The following is an 18,646-nucleotide window of genomic DNA, read 5'->3' on the forward strand; positions in this document are numbered from 1 at the left end:
CAGCCCTGACTGAGGTTGGCCCGGGCCACCAGGCTTTCCCGAACAGTGCCCATTGTTCAAAAGAAAGTGACTGAATGAGCAGCCTCTGATACAGGGCACTTTGTCAGGGTCCCAATGGAAGGCGGTTCCCTCTCACTCGAGGAATTACTTGGGGGGAAAGCCCCGCCTTACTTCAAGGCACAGAAGACCAATGGGCAGCAGAGTGCGGGAGAACAGCGGCCTTGGTGAGGGGCAGGCCTGGCTGCACCGCCTCTCTCTGTCCGCACGGACCCGCGGGGGAAAAGGCTCGAGCAGACCCTGCTGTCCTCTGCACCGTCCTCATCCACATCACTGGCCAGTCCGATGGCCTGGTGGCTCTACTTCTCATGCTCGGCTGTGTCCTGAGCGGATGAGATGGCAGAAAATCCCTCTGGCACTGTACATTTATATGTAACCACTGGGCTAAAGAAACTAATGATTTTGAAAACTAAAACAAAGTATGTGTTAACTACAAGCTTTAAAAGAAGATCTTAGATTAGCTTTCAAATTATTCCACATACCTCGTATTAGCTCATAAATATTCATGTCCATAAGTTCACATATTAACGCAAGAGAACCAGATTTTCTGTCACTGAAGAAAAAAGCAGGTTTTTTCGTGTCTTAATCAAAAAATATAATCAAATATTTAATTCATTTGTAAACATTTCTGGTAAAAATAAAGCACTTCCAATATCAGACAGAGACCGAAATAGAATGACTGAAACAGAAGTTTTAATTTTAAATCAATATTTCAGGTAAAATTAAAGTAACAGTAAAACCCTACTTTAAGCAAATATTCTACAAGCCTCCCTCCCCCATTTTTTGAAGACGTGTCTTGAAAATATAAAATGAACTCTCAGGAGAGAGAAGAAATGAGGCTGGGACTCGGCTAAGCAGGACAAACAGAGGAATTTACCTCGTGCCCTGTGACTGCAATTTTAGTTTTAATTCACCTAAATTACTCCCGTGTAACAGGAACACGTTACAGTGGGGTGAGCGGAATCCAAACACCAGTCAGGGAAAAGGGAGAAAGATGTGTGACATCACCCAGTGCAATGCCCGGGCCTCACACAGTGGGGACAGGGCCTCTGGCTGAGCTGCCAGCTTCTCCGGAGTTCACAGCCTTTAAAGGGATCCCCGAGCGCCAGGCAGGGCAGCGTGTGTCACCCTAGCCCCGGCTCAGGGTGCCCCACCGTGCGAGTCTGGACAGAAGCGCTTTGTAAAGTGCAAGAGAGGCACCTTAGCGCAGGCAGTGCTGAGCGTGACATGCAGGCTGCGGTCTCTGGACCCAGCCCAGACTGACGGCTCAGGACGCCACAGGCCCGGAGGCCACACAGCTGTGACAAGGCACTTTCTTCTGAGTGTAAAACCATTCCCTCTGATGAGAGCCTGCTGCACAGCGGTTGTAGGAGACCGTGTCCCCGGCTGGTCTGGGCGCTGCAGCGAGGCCAGCTCACCTGCCACCTCCTCCTCCTCGGGGCCAGCACATGCCGCCCGCAGAGAGGTGGGGCCGGACTCCCCGCCAGCCTGGCTCAGGGTCCCCGAGTGCGGTGCACAGCAGCCAGCACCTGGCGGCCAGCAGGGCCCTGCCTTCCTGATCAGTACGTAAACCTTATGAAAAAAATTTTACGTTTGGAACAGAAATGAAGCCCCCCAAAACCATTTCAGTTACAGTAAGGGCCCCATGAGACTGTACAGACATGGCAACTGGCAAGGAAAAGTACAGTCCCTGAGGTGTGACAACAGTGCTTCCCCAGGGGTCACGATTCACGCTCGAGGCCTTGGGTGCCAAGAGCTGCCACTCTCCCCACAGAAGAGGAGCCATGTGACTTGTGTACACTTTTGTGACATAAAATCACCTACATGAAGGCATTCCATATTAGAAATCAGGCACACACCTGTCCAAATAAATATGTCACTTAAGATAAAATCATTACTCTCTGAGCTACAGAGCAAATGTCTAAAATGTCTACCATGGTTTTCTTTCTTAAAAAGAGATTTAATCATTATCATCAAATTTAGGTAATTTTAAAAGCCCCGAATATACTTACAAAACCACTTCGTGCAACGTAAGAATGTTTGGGTGGGGGTTCAGGCGCCTCAGTGCTTGTATCTCCCGCAGACTGTTCACTTGCTCAACACTGTGTGTAGGCAAAAATAAATGACTAATTTATAATTTAGGTCAACTTTAAAATTAGGGTTATTAAATCATTATTTATTATCACAACTGAAAAACAAATATTTCAAGCAAGTTAATCAGGTTTTATTTCTTCCATTAGCAATTGAAATTAAGCATATCGTGTTTCTGCATTATCTTATAAAAATCGGGTTCTTATAGCTTTGGACAAATATTCAAATTTTTACCATCCAAGCTCCTGAAAGAATACCTTGGTAGTTTCTTTTACAATTAACAAACACAGACATTAAAATGTCCTTTAATCAGTTTATGGAAACTAATCAAGCAATGTAAGTACCACTTTAAAATAAGCACTTTAAATTTCCACAAACAGACCCACCCTTCCTTCTCCTCCCTAATAAAGGCTCTACATTGTTTCCATTTCATTCACCTGATGACAGGTGCTCTCTCAGGTGTGTCTTACTGCAGGCTTTTCTTTAAGCAGACTGCTCTGCCTGACATAGCGTCCTCAACCAAAATCAGGCCAACACAAGTGTACCAGGCCGACAGCCTGAGGTGGCCCTGCCTCCAGACAGACCCTCACACGAAAAGGGAAAAGAAGCTGTGGGAATGATCTTCTTTCTCTGAACTGGTGAAACTGTTCTGCTAACTTTTAGTATACAGTGTAAAGCTCACCATTTTGTCAGGTTATTCAAAGAGTGGTTATACCCAACAGTATATTATTATTGTTTTAAATCAACACGGCCGAATGTTTTAAGTCTCTCTCACGCTCGCCAACAAATGGGAGCCTGATCTGTAAGAAGGGCTAAGAGTCTGAGTGTAAGGACATGCTTTTCAAGAATCTAGGCAACGCTCACTCAGACGAACAGTATGCTGGACCCGAAGACAAGTCTCCATGACTGTCACAAGACTGAAGGCCCTACAGAGCATGTCTGTTGAGCACATGGACGTACATCGGAAATCACTAGGAGTCAGCTACCTAGAAAAGGCCCAAATACTTGCAAACTAAGCAACGCGCCTGTCCAGCACCCACAGGTAAAGAGGAAGTCAAGGGAAATTGGAAAACATTTCAAACCACGTAATAAAGCAGGCGCGGCACGGCGCAGCACAGTTCAGAGCGGGCAGGTAAAAGGTGCCTTCTGGCATCTTCTTTCAGTGCTTATGTTAGAAAGGAAGAGACGGTTAAAGTCAAGGGTTTGTGTGCACCTTAAGAAAGTGGAGTAAGAGGAGTTAAATTAAACCCGAAGTAAGTAGAAGAAAAGCAATAATAAAGAGTAGAATTCAAGGAAACAGAAAATAGGCAAACAACAGAGAAAGTTTACAACGCCCAAAGCTGGTTCCTTGAGAAGAGTAATAAAACTGATAAACCCCTAAGCAAGAGCGACAGAGAAACAGACATGAACCACCACCACCAACCAGTATCAAGAACGAAAGAAGGGCCATCTCTACAGTTTGATATTAAAAAGACAATAAGGAAGCATTATGAACAACTATATGTCAATGAATATGACAATTCAGATTAAATGGTCAGTTCCTGGATAAACGTAATTATCGAATCTGATGTAAAAAAGTAAAATTGAAAATCAAAAATAGTCCTGTGTTTATCGAAGAAGCAGGCTTTGTTATCCAAAGCCTCCTCGCAGGTGATGGCGGAAGTGTTCAAACCCGGGATTATGGTGACAGTTGCACAACTGTAAAAATTTCCTAAAACTCACTTACAACGGGTGGATTTTATGATGTGTAAGTGATATATAAATTATATGTCAATAAAGCTTTTTAAAAATCTTACGAAAATCCAAATCATTTGGCATATTAGATTCTTTAACGTTCCATGCTACGGACGGACCATGTACCACCCACTCCACTACTTCCTTGTTTCCAGCTTCTCACCCCCATGAACGATGTTGTAATAACATCTCGGGATGCGGCAATCCTCCCCACAAAGACTTCTAGACCCAGATGATCTCACTGGTGAGTTATGTGAAACATTTAAGAATAAATACTCTTGCAAGTTTCACAGAAGAGACATGAATTGCCAGTAACGGACCCACACACGGGGCCCTAACACCTGCCGGCTGGGCGACACTGAGCAGGTTGGGGAATGGCTCTCTCTAAAGCACGGTCCCCTAAGCTGAAAGAGGGCACCTCTCGCCAGGGGCTGGCACGGCGGCAGCTGCTTAGCAAGCAATCGCTGGAATCAGACTTATTATCACTGCTACTCACTTCCATTTTCAAAATTGTCTTCGAACTCTGCTAACTCGCACTGTTACCGACCAGCTGATTTACTACCGTGTGCCAGCACTTTGCTAAGCGCGTCATCTGCCTCGTTTTACCCTCACCATGATCCTATGAGGTTCGCTCAACACCATGGTTCTCCCTATGGTACATATAAAGAAACGGAGGGAGTACGGAACCACGCGAGGTCACGTGACAGGCAGAGGAAGTGCTGTCACGCGGAGTCCGAGCTGGCCGCCCCGAGCTGCCGGGATGCGTGCCTGTGTGCTAACCTCACCGCTGCGGGACACGAACATCGAGACCAGGGATGTTTTTAAAAACAGACTCATTCCACTTCTTATAATAGTTCCATAGAGAATACAGAGCACAGTCACGGGAGCGAAAGGCTCTCATGAACTGTGTACTTCTGGTGCGACCAGGTGGGAGGACGTTCTGAAGAGAGACCGAGCGAGGACGCTAGAAAGCTATCGATCTCCATTTCTGTAAAAGTGGAAGGAGAGGGTGGAAGTCAAACTGGAGGGGGTGGGCGTCGGAGGCGCCAAGCACCCGCCGCGCCCGGCCACAGACCCAGCGTGACTTTGCAGCCCCCACTTCGAGTCCCTCACACTGCTCGCACTGTGCAGGGGGACCCCGAGCACTCGCCTGGACAACGATGAGTAGGGCAGGAACGGCTTCTGAAAGGAACCTAAAAGCATTCTTCAAGTGAACAAGAGTCAATTGTTTAACAATGATGACAGGTGCTCCAAACTCTAAAGGCCAGAAACAATATTTCCACGGTTAAAAAACAGAAACAGAACCAAAGAACAGCATTAAACTTGTGGATCAAATCCCAGTGACACTGGAACATGCAACGAGTTGTTAGCGATCTCACTCCTAGAAGTGACACAAAGCAGTTATCTTCTAGAAGAAATCATAGAGTAATTTCCTCCTATAATTCATTAATATTAGCAATATCTTTAGCAACGGAAGAAGCTTATGAGCAACGCATGTCATTCCCGATCTTCTCGGGTTGCTTTCGCTGGTTTTGACTGGCTTTTCCTGTTTATTCTCGGGTCGTTTCGACCACGAGAAGGCTGGAAGGATGGCACAGAGGTCCCCTTCGCCCAGCTTCCCCTCGTGTCGACCTCGTGCGTAGCGCTGATCGGAGCGGAAAGCTGACAGCGGCACGAACACTCTGTTAACTAGATACTTTGACAGTCTCCCATTTTCCGCTAAGGTCTTTTTCTCTTCCAGGGTCAAGGACAGTACACCGCAGTCAGGTTGTCCCCTTGGCCACCTCCACGTGTGACAGGTACACGGTTGTCCTTTGTTTTCCATGACCTGGACAGCTCTGAGGAGTCCTGGGAAGATATTTTGGAGAACACCCCTCCGTGTGGGTCCGTCTGATGTGTTCTCAGGCTGCGGGTCTGTGGGGGGCGGACCGCGAGAGGACACGCCTTCCCACCCCGTCACATCAGCGAGCACTCTCTATGGCGTTTCTTTTCTTTCTTTCTTTCTTTTTTTAAATGCCTACAGCACCTGGTCTTCCTAGGTGGTCTCCCATCCAAGGACTAACCAGGCCCGACCCTGCTGAGCTTCCGAGACCGGACGGGATCGGGCCTGTTCAGGGTGGTGTGGCCGTAGAACTTCTCATCATTCGGTTAGGGCGGTACCTTCAGGTTTCTCGCTGTAAAGTTACTATCTTTCCCTTTTTGTTTTCTATTCTTTAGAAGCAAGTCACTAATCAACCCCCTTTACGGCGAAGGTGAAGAGCGTGGTCTGTGACCGTCAAACTCCCACGCGCACAGCAGTGAGGCCGCACTGCCAGCTGCTTTCCCGCCCTCCCCCGTTTGGTCCTCAAGCCCCTTGTCAGGAGAACGCCGGGCTGGGGTGCACGAGGGCTGCACTTCCGCTGTGTCGGGGCGGGTCACCACTGGGAAACCACACCCCTTATGTAATGGACATTCTCCCGAGGGACTGAGGTTACACGGAGGTCCTTCTGCACGTCAACCGAGTGTCCCCGCCCTCTGACGCATCCTGATCTTCCTTGATGGAAACACTTCTGAAATGTGTTACAGACATCTCGACCTTCCTGAGGGCGCACCTGAGACCAGGTGAGGCCTCTCCTTGACATTGGCTCCACAGAGTGGCCGAGCCTGTGCATCATTCCGACACAGCAATGACCTCGCGACTGCTTGAAGTCTGTAGGCTCTGGATCCAGTCCACTTGTTATACTGGTCTCGTCACCAAAATAACAGATGGCAAGTCCTGTCGTCTGTGAGTACGTCCCCCCCGCCCCCCTGCCGAACCTGACAGTGGGACCTGACAGGGACTCCTGCAAATGCCTCACAGCCTGCTGCTACCCATCCTTTCTCGGCCACTCCGAACTGATGGTGCATTCCTCCAAGGGGGCTGTTTGAGGAAGTCTGCTCTTCAGATACAGGAAAAGCAGTACACCCGGCATCACATTCTCCATTGCGAGGAGTTTCAAGGTAAAGATGGAGTGGGGGACAGATAAAGAAACAAAAGCAGACTAGACAGAACAGACAAAAGCAGAAGAGTTTGGGCGGTGGCAGCTAAAATGGCCACACGCCACGTGCAGAGAGGAACGAAGAATCTGGATTCAAATATGGCTCTGCCCATCTAGTGACCCAGAGTGACAATTATCAAATTACTTCACATCTCTAAGCACTTGTCCTCATGTGCAGAACAGGGATGATTATCACTATCCCGTGGGGATGGCACGTGGGTGACATGACTGTCCTCCAGACTCTTTGGCACCATTAAGTGTCCTATACTCCCTGATCCGAGAAACAATTTTTCATACTAAGAGCTTGAAATCAAGGTTCATACCCCCAAATACTTCCAAAAGCCCTGCATCTATGTGGGGAGTCAGTAGGCTTTAAAAAATGTGCTTTAGATATTTAGAGGTTTCAATCCTTTTGATATTAAAAAAGAAACAGTGAGCTCCAAACCTCTTTATGAAAAGCTTAACAGTTGCAGGGAAGCCAGCCTTGACTCGGTTATTCTGAGTGCGATGCTGACGTGATCAGGTTAAGCTGCAAACTCCAAGACTCTAAGAGGCTGCTCTGAGGGGGAAGCACAGCAGTCCTCCGGGGGCTAATCTAGAGACGCCCCCTCTCCACGACTGGCGACTGATCACTCCCAGGGAATAAATTTCTCCAACCCCACTTGGAAATTATTTTTCAATATGTTAACTGAGTCACAATTAATTAAACCACAAGGACCTCTAATACATTTAGACTAAAGTTTCATTTATAAAAGTCCCACGCACACACAACTTTCAGGAACACAGACTGCTTAAAGTGAGGCATACTTTTACAATTTAAGTTTTTGTGATGATTAATCATTGATAATACAGTAAACTGAGACAAAAATAAAATCCAGAATGACTAATATCAAATTAGCCCATAATCCTCACGACCTAAAGAAAACTGATTGTATCCTGCAGATTATTACATGAATACATTCTTCCCACTAATAGTAAGTTGTCCTTATTGATTTAAACCTGTGTCTGCATTTAGTCTCAAATGTGTCTCTGACCACCTACCTTTCGAAGTGCTGTTTCATTTGTTTACATGCATAATAGTTTCCATCTCTCAGGCTCTGCATCTTCATCACTTCAGAAAATGTTCCCTCTCCTATTTTGCCAATTGCTTTGTAGCCTATAAATAAAAACAATTATAAGAAGAAAATTTTATTTTTGCATATATTTTGTACATATTTCCAGACAGCAAGATGCTTTGTCGGTAAGATGATCCAAGAGCACATATACACATATCGAGGCTCATTTCTCCTCTTGCTAAGGTTCAGTGTCCTCTTCATTTTGTGTTTTGGCGACAAGCACCCGCTCCTTCCAGTCTACGCTGCCTGCTCCATAGCTGGGAACCGGGACCCGGATCCTGGCCAGGATGAGAGGCTCAGTGACCCCACCGGACTTGAGAAGCAGAAGGCGGGAGGCCGGCTGGGACTGCGAGGCGCGGGCACCAGCCGCCTCGGGGCATTCTCCTGAAAGTCACCCTCCCTGGTCCCACAGAAGGCCCAGCCGACCCGAGGTCAGGGGCAGCTTCCCATAGTCTTACGTGTCCTGATCTCCCGAAAGCTAACAGCGGCCTTCCCCAGCTCTGCAGCCACCACCATCGCCCCAGCAGAGACAATGGTTTCATATCTAATTCGCTGTGATGAAGCCCTTCCCGCTTAAAACACCTGGAGTAGTTTGTTTTCCTGACTGAACTCTGACAGACACAGAAATAAGTATCTTGAAGTGGGGGGCTGCTGGTAACAAAACCCTAAAACATATAGGCAGGTGACAGACAGCAGGCTGGACCGCAGGGGAGCGTGGTACCACAGAACAAAACAATGCCTGCATGAGCAGCCGCTGCCCTTCGCGGGCCACGTGTCTGCTGAGCCTGCTGGCCCGGGAGAGGGTCGGGGAGAGTCAGAGGGACAAGTGTTGTTTCAGGCCTCCAGGCAGACCCCGCGGGCAGAGCTCCAGAAGCGGAAGAGCAAGGCCAAAAAAAAGTAGGTGGCGTGGAGAACTATGTAAAGAACAGAACCTGGAGTGCGGAACTGACCAGACGCAACTAGATCAGAAACCTAGTAAGCAAACCTGGACCAAAAAGGCTCATCACGTTCAGGTCCCAACCTACATCCGCACAGAGCAGGCTCGTAACGGCGTTCGGCTCCGAAGGAGGGCCCCGCCTCACCACCTCTTAGGGCACATTTGTAATACCTCATGTGAGCTCTGATGGGAACAAACGGCAGTAAAAAGGCACTATGTTTTTAGAAGTGATAATGTTTTCTAGAAACGATATGTAATTCCGTAAAAAAAAGTTAAAACAAAGAAAGCAAAAAGGAAACCCCTACGCGTGACCCTCCATATCCATCTCAGATGTCGTATTCTTCATTTCTAACGGGTTCTCTTTTGTTTTCCATCTCTGTTTTTATGTTTTCTAGCTCTTCGTTAACGGTCTCACTGAGTTCATCTACTCTTCCCCCAAGTTCACTGAACATCCTTATAACTGGTGTTTTGAAACTTGCATCTGGTAGCTTGCCTGTCTCCATTTTGTTCAGTTCTTTATCTGGAGCTTTGTTCCATTCTTTCATGTGAGACATGTTTGTCTCCCCACTTTGTTTTTTCTATGTGTTGGGTAGGGCTCCTAAGTCTCCCAGTCTTAGTAAAGTGTCCTGTGGGGCCCAGTGGCACAGTCTTCCTTGGTCACCTGAGAGAGGTGCTCATGGTGTGTCCCTTGTGTGGGCTATGTGTGCCCTCCTGCTGTAGTTGAGATTTGGGTGCCGTTTGCACTCCGATGGAGGGACTGAACCCCAGGCTGATTGGTTGTGAGGACTGGCCAGTGAGGGGCTGACCCTGCGGAGCAGGATTCACTTTAGCAGGGCTCTGGTGCCCAGTCTGCCTTTTGGATGTGTCCTCCTCAGATGTAGCCTTGGGTGGTGCTCAGGCTCTGTCACAAGTCAAAGCGGGCCACTGGGTGAGCCAGCCCAAGGGCCTCCTAGGAGAGGCCCAGCTGCAGGCCAAGTTCAGCCACAGCCTATGCACTTCTGGAGCCACCAGGTAACATCACCAAGTAATCCACAGAGGCTGCCACCCGTGCTGGGCTTATAGGCACCTTGAGAGGCCAACCCAGAAACTAAGGCTGGCTGCTGCTAGTGCTGGGCTTGGGGCTGCTCAGCAAGAGGTTCGAGCACATCAAAGCCAGATCCTGCTTCTTTATGTTTTGTGAGGCTTTGAGAGATTTTAGGAAAGTCTGCAGCATGAGCCAAGACAGACCATTAGTATGGAGAAGCCACTGGAAGCAGCTTGGGTGGGCCCGCAAGTTGGGGGAGGCGGGGTCTCACGGAATCGCCTAGATCGAACGATCTGTGTCAGGCTGATGGAGACCACATTACATCTAGTTGTCATGTCTCAGACGTTCCTTGTCTGGGTAACACTGACAGTGTGGAGGAGCACAGGTCAGACGGGATCTACTGGGATCTGGCTGTTTTCCGCACGATCAGACTCAGGTTATGGGTTCGGGGGAAGAAGGCTACAGCACTACCACACCATTTCATGACAGCATACCAAGGGCTCGTACTATCAGCATGACTTGTCACCGTGGATGCTGACCTTGATCACCAGGCTGAGGCCATGTCTGTCAAGTTGCTCCACTGCAAAGTGGCTCTCCTTCCCCTCTTTCCATACTGTGCCCTTTGGAAGAAGTCATACCACATGTCGCACGCTTCACGAGTAGGGGATACTGTCCCCTCCTGGAGGGCGGAGCACCTACGTAAGTTGGTTGGCACTCTTCAACAAGGGAAGCTGGTCTATTCTCCCATTTATTTATTCAATCGTTTATATTAGTACAGATGCATGGATATTTATCTTATATTTTGAGATAATCTACTACTACTTTATTTTGTTGCCCAAATTGCTTTCACCACTGGGAGCACTTTCAATTGGCTCCTGTGTCACTTTGAAATGTCCCCATCGATAAGGGATTTGTTTGTTTTTAGTTCTTTCTCACTTCCTGGCACTACCAAATCTTGTATATTTCCTGTCTCAGCCCTGGGATCAGCCATTTCTCCAAAGAGCTCTTGTTCCTTTTATTGGAAAACAGTGTTACTAAACACCAAGATCTGAGCTAGGTGTCAGGCACCATTGTTCATTTAATCATCTCAACATGCAATGGGTACCCCATTACCCCACCTTACAAACGAGGAACAAAGACACAGAGAGGTTAAGTAGCCTGCCCAAGATCACATCCATCCGCGGAAGGGCAGGGCTTAACATCAGGGCATCTCACTCCAGAAGCCACTTCCTGACCACACCACCCCTGCTGCCTCCCACAAGCAGACCACACCAAGAGGACGCAGATGAAGTCACGCAAATGCACCTGTGAGAGCGCTGACCTCGGTGATGGATCTCTTCCAGAATCTCTGGCTCAGCCGACGAGGTCCGTGAAAAAGGCAGAACTCGGGGCCCACTGCCAGTGACACAGGGACTGGTTCTGTGGCAGGGGAACAGCGAGGCACAAACCCCAGCTGTGAGGGGCAGAACCCTCTCAGGTAACCACCGAGTCCTGCTTGGTCTCTCCTGATCCAGTCACTTTCAAAGCTCTGACACAGCTCATCCATCAGGCAATCGGGTCTCTCGACACTCCCTGACGATGCCTGCACTGAGCCGCAACCTCCTGCCTTTCATGACGTGGGACAGTCATTTAACAAAGCGGGAACAACTGTCTCTTAAAACTAAAGTTAAAGCACAGCCACTAAAACGGCTAAAACTAAAAAGACTGAAAATACCAAGTGTTGACGAAGATGTGGCGTAAATGAATCTCACATATATGGATAATGGGAATGAAAAGTGGTACAGCCGCTTCCGAAAATAGTCTGGAGGTGTCTTATAAAGTTAAATATACACTTACCATACAATCCAGCAATTCCACTCTCAGGAACTATCCTAGATAAATGAAAACATATTTCCACACAGACTTGTACATGAATGTTCATGGTGGTATTATTCACAGTAGCCAAACAATGGAAACGGCCTAAATATTCCCTAACTGAACAAATAAATTGTGATACATACATGCAACAGAATACTACTCAGCAATAAAAAAGACAGAACCCTTGACACATGCCACCACATGCATGAACCTCGAAAACATCATGCTAAATGAAATAGGCCAGATTCAAAAGACCACATATAGTTACATATACATTACTACATTGCATTTATATGAAATTCTAGAAAAGAGAAAGCACATCAGTGATCCCTGGAGCCAGGAGTAGAGGAGGGGACTGCGAAGGGCCATAGGGGAGCTTTTTGGGTGATGTAGGGTTTCTACACCTTGGTTGTGGTGGCAGAAACACCACTGTCCACATTTGCAAAAAATCATTAAACTGTACAATTAAAATTGGTGAATTTTACTGTGTGCAAATAACCTCAATTACGCTGTTAAAATCTGGAGATTTCACATTTTAAAAATTCCAGTTAGATCCTTATTCCACGATGCACTTAAATGTTGGTAAATAGTGGTAAAAAGTTGAATGTAAAAATCTAACTAAAAGAAAACGCATTCATATATAGCCCATCAAATGGGAATGGCCTTTTAAAGTTGAAGGTCAATGAAGGAAGTCACAAAGGAAGATCCAGAAGCGAGCCTAGCGACACGCTTTAATGTGTTTACGTCGGAAACTTCACGAACAAACTACAATCTGAAAAAATATTTGCAACAAATATGACAACACCTAATATATTTATTTATAAAAGCTACTTACAAATAAATAACCAAAACACTAATATCTCTCAATGAAAAAAAAGGCCAAGAACAACATTAAGACAATTCACTTAAGAGATCAAAATGGTCAACACAAAAAACTACTAGTAACTCAAAGGAATACAAAGTTAGAAGAGCTGCTTAAAAAAAAAGAAAAAGTTCTATCAAAGCGGCAAAGGTCTGCAACGAGCGTGTGTACTGCACACAGGAACAAGGCTGCGGAGTGGCAGTGCCCGTGTGAGGTGGTGCGACCGACACGGCCACGAGCAGCAAGCCCCTGAGAACAGCCGCTCCCCCCAGGCGGGGACGCGCTTCCTGGAGAAGGCGGACGGCAGACTCTCGCTTTCTGCTTTACCGTTTCCGCATGGTGTGAATATGCTACAATAAACATGAATTACTTGTTTAAGTAGGAAAAAGGTATTAGATAAGAGTCCACGTCCTTTGGCTCAGCAATTACACTTCCAGGTTCTTAACCCAAAAATACCAACAGAGACACGAACAAAGTTTATAGACAAAGATGTTCATCACAGCGTCGCAACAGCAAGAATACTAAAAACTTAAATATTTAATATCAAGGAAATGATCTAATAATTATGGAATAGCCACAAGCTAAAATATTATGTAGTCATTAAAAATGATGCTGTCAAATAATATTTAATGATATAGAAAAATATTCGGCCATAATTTAATGTTAAGGTAAAACAGGATGGTAATGATCCTACAAATACATACACCTGCATAGAAAAAGAGTGGGTGCAAATGTGTAAAAATTTTTAAAGTATCTATCCTTAGATAAGACAAGGGTATCAAGGTCTGGGTGGTTCTTACTAAATGCTAGTCTTGCTAACTGTTAAAATGTAGCACAGAATTTTCCAGAAGTAGCTATAAACAGAATGAGCCTGACAAGAACCCAACTGGATAAGTGTGGCCAACTGCAAAGAAGAAATCGACATGTAATTAACCGGATACTCTACAGAAGCAATGGCGGCCTCCCTGCGGGGAGACAGAGCTTTGCATGTGAATCCCTGCCGCCTTCACTTGCTGCAGTAAACAGAACTACCTAGCGAGAGCCATCTCTTGCTCTCAAATAGAACACCCCAAGCTGCAAACCCCTTCAGTTCCGTAACACCATACCTGGGTGGGACTGATGGTGATTTCATTTCCTCATTATAATTTTCTGTAGCTTTCAATGCTCACAATGAATGTATTACTATAAATGTGTGTGGTGTGGGCGTGGGCATTCTCAAGAAGTTTAAGAAATCGGTGAACCCGTTGGCTAACTGCCAACAGAAACGTGAGCTTAAAATGAACTATCTTAATACTATAATAGCAATTTGAAGGGGGACAGACAGCTCACCAGAAGGACGAAGGCCGGTTACTGAAAGTCGGGCTGTGGACTGAGGAATTCAGATTTGAGAAGAGAAGAAGGGGGAACTTTACACAACAAACTCCAGTCTGTGTTTCGGCACAGGTAAATTAAGTTAGGCAGACTTCCTTGGACAAAAGTCAACTGTACACTTTAATATATAACTATAAATTCTGAGTGTGGGCCAACATTCCAGGCTGCCTCCAGACCGTCACGGCCAGCCAGCAATAAGTACAACCTGTGGCCCTGGAGATGGCTGTGGTGGATACAGCTTCACCGTGTCCCCCAAGGCTCTTTCAGTGGACAGAAGGTCTGGGTATAAAACAAGGATGAAGGGCAGGAGAGCGAAAAAGAGAAGCACTCCCATGGAGGATCACCTAGGAAAAGTATCTTTCTATTCTCTCCAACAAGACCCGGCATATTTTCACAGGCCTTTAAAGACCCGGCCCCACACTGACAGGAATAAAAACAGTAGTCGCCAAAAAAACACAAACAAACTACCCACCCAGACTCAAGACAAAGAGGACTTAACTACAGCTGTATGAAAAGGGTGGGAAAAAGAACATAAATGAGACCATTCATATTAAGATTCCATTCACTTTTATTAAACGAAGGCTAGTTTAAGTGGAATTTAATCCTTACTTAACCGTGAAAGTGGAGGTCAAATTCACTTTTTGAGAAACTTGTCAAGCTCAAGTGCAAACATCTGTATTCAAGCACTGCTTCTAAAGATCTTAATCAAGGCAGGTGACAGGCCTTGGCGCTGTGGAGCTGCGGGGCTGCATAGCCCGCTGAGGGATGATAAGAATCGGGGGGAGGTTAATTACTGTGTACAGAGAACAAGTCTCAACCAAACTTGTAAGGAAGAGGATTCAGCTTCTAATTTCCACTCTTCAGGAGATTAATTCAAAGCAAATTACTGAAACAAGGTCAAGAACCTCAATGAAGAGGTCTGTACCTGATTAATTTACATGGTGTACTGAGGAAAATTATGACCTGAACTACCAAACATCATGAAAACATGAAAGGACATCAAATTATTTGTAAACTCTTAAATTTTTTAAATTTAAATCGCACCCTTTAACCCAGTAAGGAATGGAATGCCACATGAAGAATTACTCAAAAATCTTTGTTCAAACATCTTCATCGAAGCTTCACCCTAGCAAACTGCAGTACGATATACTTAATATAACCCCATTTAGTTTGGGGTATCTGTTTAAGGGATAAATGTATGTACGTATGTATGTATATGTACAGAAAATATGCACAGAAAATTTACAGAAGTACACTTAATGTTAACCAGGACCAACTTTGCCAGGTGAGGGAAGGTCCTGAGACTTACTCAAAACATTCCACTGTTTGAATTTCTCAAAGCCAACATATTTTTGTTTTAATTTAGAGAAAACATGTTAGTTGATGTGCCTGTTTATAAAAACAGAAGGTGGTATGCCCACTAGGAAGAAGAGAATGGAACGAGATTATTTGAGGTACCTCGCAACTTTGATTCTATAAAGAGACAGTGATAACGGACAAAGCTTAAACCTCACTGCAATTACAACAGATGGTTTTTTAAATTATCTGTGAGATAATAGACTATGACTACAGACTATGACTGTCTTCAGAACATGTAGGGTTTTTTTCTCTTTTTATAGGTATGTTTTGAATAATCCATTAAAAAGTTCAGATAGGAAAAAAATTCATACTCCCACTACATCAGACAATGGTAAAAATTTTTCAAAGTAAGGATCTGACTGATGTTTGTCATTCTTCCGCCTTTTATACCCCTGCCTTCCATCTTCTGGAATAACAAGTAATTCATTCTCCACGTACCATGTACTAGCCACTACACTATGAGCTTTGCGAAGGTTATCTCATTTACTCCTTTAGACAATCATATAAAATAGGTATTATTCCTCCTGTTTAAAATGAGTGTGGCAGATTTTATTTTCCAAAGACGGCGGCCTCTAGAGATCCCACCCCCAGGCTCGTCTGACCTTGGGTCTTTGCTACTCCTCCATCAAGAGGTGGGATCCATGTTCTCTCTCCCCAGATCTGGGCGATGCGGCCGTGGCACTCTGCCATTTCTGAGGCAAGGTCAGACCGGTATTGCTGCTTCCTTCTCGACCTCTTGGGATGCTCGCCCTCAGAACCCAACTGCCACACTGCGAGAAATCCCAGTGCTCCGGCTGGCAACCCAGGCGGAGGTCCCAGCGGACAACCAGCACCAGCCACCAGACACACGAGTGAGTGCACTTATGAGGTGTCTCTACCTCCAACTGCAATCTGACTGCGACTGCGTAAGAGACTCTGAGCGAGACCTGCCTACGCGTGTCCAGGCAACCCATGGAAACATGAGAATAATGATTGTTTTTATTTTAAGCCACCAAGTTGGGGGGACTTGTTACATTGCAGTAAATAACGGAAAGAGTGAAGAAAACAAGCATAAGAAAAGAAAGGTCAGTCACCTGCCAGAGGCTGCCACGCCCACGGTCTTAACAACTTCACTGTGTTACTCCTTACAACGGTGCGAAACGAAAGGAGGCGGCCGGCATAACGCACGGAATGCTCCCTATGTCCCTAGACACTTGGGCATTGCCTAGAAAACAAATGAGACATCTAGAAAACCCTAAAATACAGACCAACATAATCCAGTATTCTCAGCCCCAATCACTGACCTCAAGCGATGAGTCCAATTTCACCATTCTTCATTCTCCCTGTTCATTCTACTTCCGTGACTCTGTCTCTGTGACTTCCTGTTCTGGGATAGTCTCTCCACGGCCAACTATTTGTTAAATATTTAATTAATGATCAGGACTCACACCTGGGGGACAATAGGTTACACCAGTTCTCATTCTGGATTTTAAGGTAGAAGAGAGACTAGAGATGTACCACTAGACCAAGTAATTGAAAAACTACCAAAACGGCCATCTGAAAGAACATATCAAATCATACCTACCACGTAAAAAAACCGGAAGTTTAAAAGATATAATAAAATGCAAGTGTTTATATATGTGTCTCTCTATATATTTATAAAATGCTAACATTAGTGTTTAAAAAAGGGAGGAGACACACACATATATAAATGTATAGATACACGTTCATACATACATACATATATACACACATAGGAAATTGGTCAAAATGGTTGACTCTAGCAGAGGGGCATGAAGGGTCTATGAGGCAAAAGTGAATAAACAGAATGATCGAGCGATCAAACCTAACTTCACCAAAACTAAGACACACCAACATCCCATTCCAGATGGGACACACTGACAATGACACAGTATCACCTTTGACGTATCACTGACAAAAATATTTACACCAAAACTAATCGTGAAGAAACAATCAGACAAATCCAAACTGGGGGGCATTCTACAAAACATGTGGCCTGGATTCTAGAAAATCGTCATGAAAAATACAAAGTCAGGTCCCTGCCAAATTAAAGAAGACCCAAGAAATATGACAACAAAATGCAATTTGTAATTTTTGACTGGATCCTGGAAAAAAATCAAAAACACCTGTAACCAATGTCATTGGGATAGCTGAGAAAATCTGAAATACAGACTGTGAACTCGTTAACAGCATTGTATCAACACATTATTTTTACTGTGGTAGTGTATAAAAATGTCCTTGTTCTTAGCAGATTCTTGCTGAATTATTAGTGGTGAAATGTCATGATTTCTACAACCAACTCTCAAAAGGTTCAGTGAAAATAAATACATAACTTAGAGAGAGAGAAAATGCCAGAGCACAAGTGAGCGAGCAGGCAGCAGAAAGTGAAATGGGGCGTCTGATGAAGGGTTTATAAATATCCAAGGAATTCTTCCTGCAACGTTTCTGTAGATTCGAAAATGTTCAAAGTAAATAGTTGGGAAGCGAAAAAGGAATATAGTAAAAAATATGCGTACGTAAGTTCGCACTATAAGCAAAAGCGTAAAGCTTTTTGTAGACCTTGTATTCCAATCACAGCTTTGGGTGCATTAATGAAAAAGACAAACATGTAAACAATATCCAAAAAGAGAAAATAAGAACACCTTGTTAAGGGTGAATGAGATGCATTATTTTAAATATCTTTGTCACACGATTTATGTGCTATACAATTATCAATTGACAATCAGTAACATTACAATTACACCTAAAATAATTTAATCTTTCCGCAGCAAAGGAAGTCGGAATTTTTTTTGGCACCTCTGGCTTACCACCATAAATGTCAACTATATCTCGACAGTAACGTTAAAAAAAAAAAAAAAAGTCCACATTTTCAACCAGGTAATGCTGTACCCGTTACAACGGGCACGTCTTTTAGCCGTTCTATTTTCTGGGCTGACCACCTCACTTCTCAACTTCCAGTAACACTCTTCATTTCACTAAATGGTTGTTTCAAAATGCCTATAAAATAGTTCCGATAAAAACACGACTGCCCAGCTCTCCTCTCAATTGGTCCCCTCGACCGATGTCCTTACGAGGCAGGGCGGCCACGCCGCAAGCGCTCGCATTACTTCCGAATGTTCGAGAAGGCGCTCGGGTCCAAGCCAGCGTTAGGAAAGTGTGACATTCGCACTCAGCTCCCCAGACGCTCCCGCAGGCGCGCAGCGAAGCCCGCCTCGGCGCGCC

The 18,646-nt window shown here is 45.3% G+C and overlaps 1 protein-coding gene and 1 pseudogene across 9 annotated transcripts in view; both read right to left on the minus strand.

Moving 5' to 3' along the window:
* MOK (MOK protein kinase) overlaps nucleotides 1–18,646 on the minus strand; it is a 32,877-nt gene that overhangs the window by 13,861 nt on the left and 370 nt on the right. For 5 of the 9 annotated variants that reach the window (XM_039884264.1, XM_039884260.1, XM_039884259.1 and 2 more), the window contains exons 2-4: nucleotides 7,941–8,055; nucleotides 2,070–2,159; nucleotides 540–610 (exon numbers count right to left, since the gene is read on the minus strand). In XM_039884264.1, the coding sequence (XP_039740198.1) occupies nucleotides 540–610; nucleotides 2,070–2,159; nucleotides 7,941–8,055 (276 nt within the window). Of the gene's footprint in view, nucleotides 1–539; nucleotides 639–2,069; nucleotides 2,160–5,032; nucleotides 5,372–7,940; nucleotides 8,056–10,514; nucleotides 12,567–18,646 lie in introns of those variants that run through there. The other 4 variants (XM_039884261.1, XM_039884262.1, XM_039884266.1 and 1 more) reach the window with 4 other exon arrangements.
* LOC120619810 (uncharacterized) lies at nucleotides 5,897–6,015 on the minus strand (annotated as a pseudogene).

Source organism: Pteropus medius, unplaced genomic scaffold, assembly GCF_902729225.1.
Source record: "Pteropus medius unplaced genomic scaffold, Ma_sr-lr_union100, whole genome shotgun sequence".
NCBI classification, from domain to species: Eukaryota; Metazoa; Chordata; class Mammalia; order Chiroptera; family Pteropodidae; genus Pteropus; species Pteropus medius.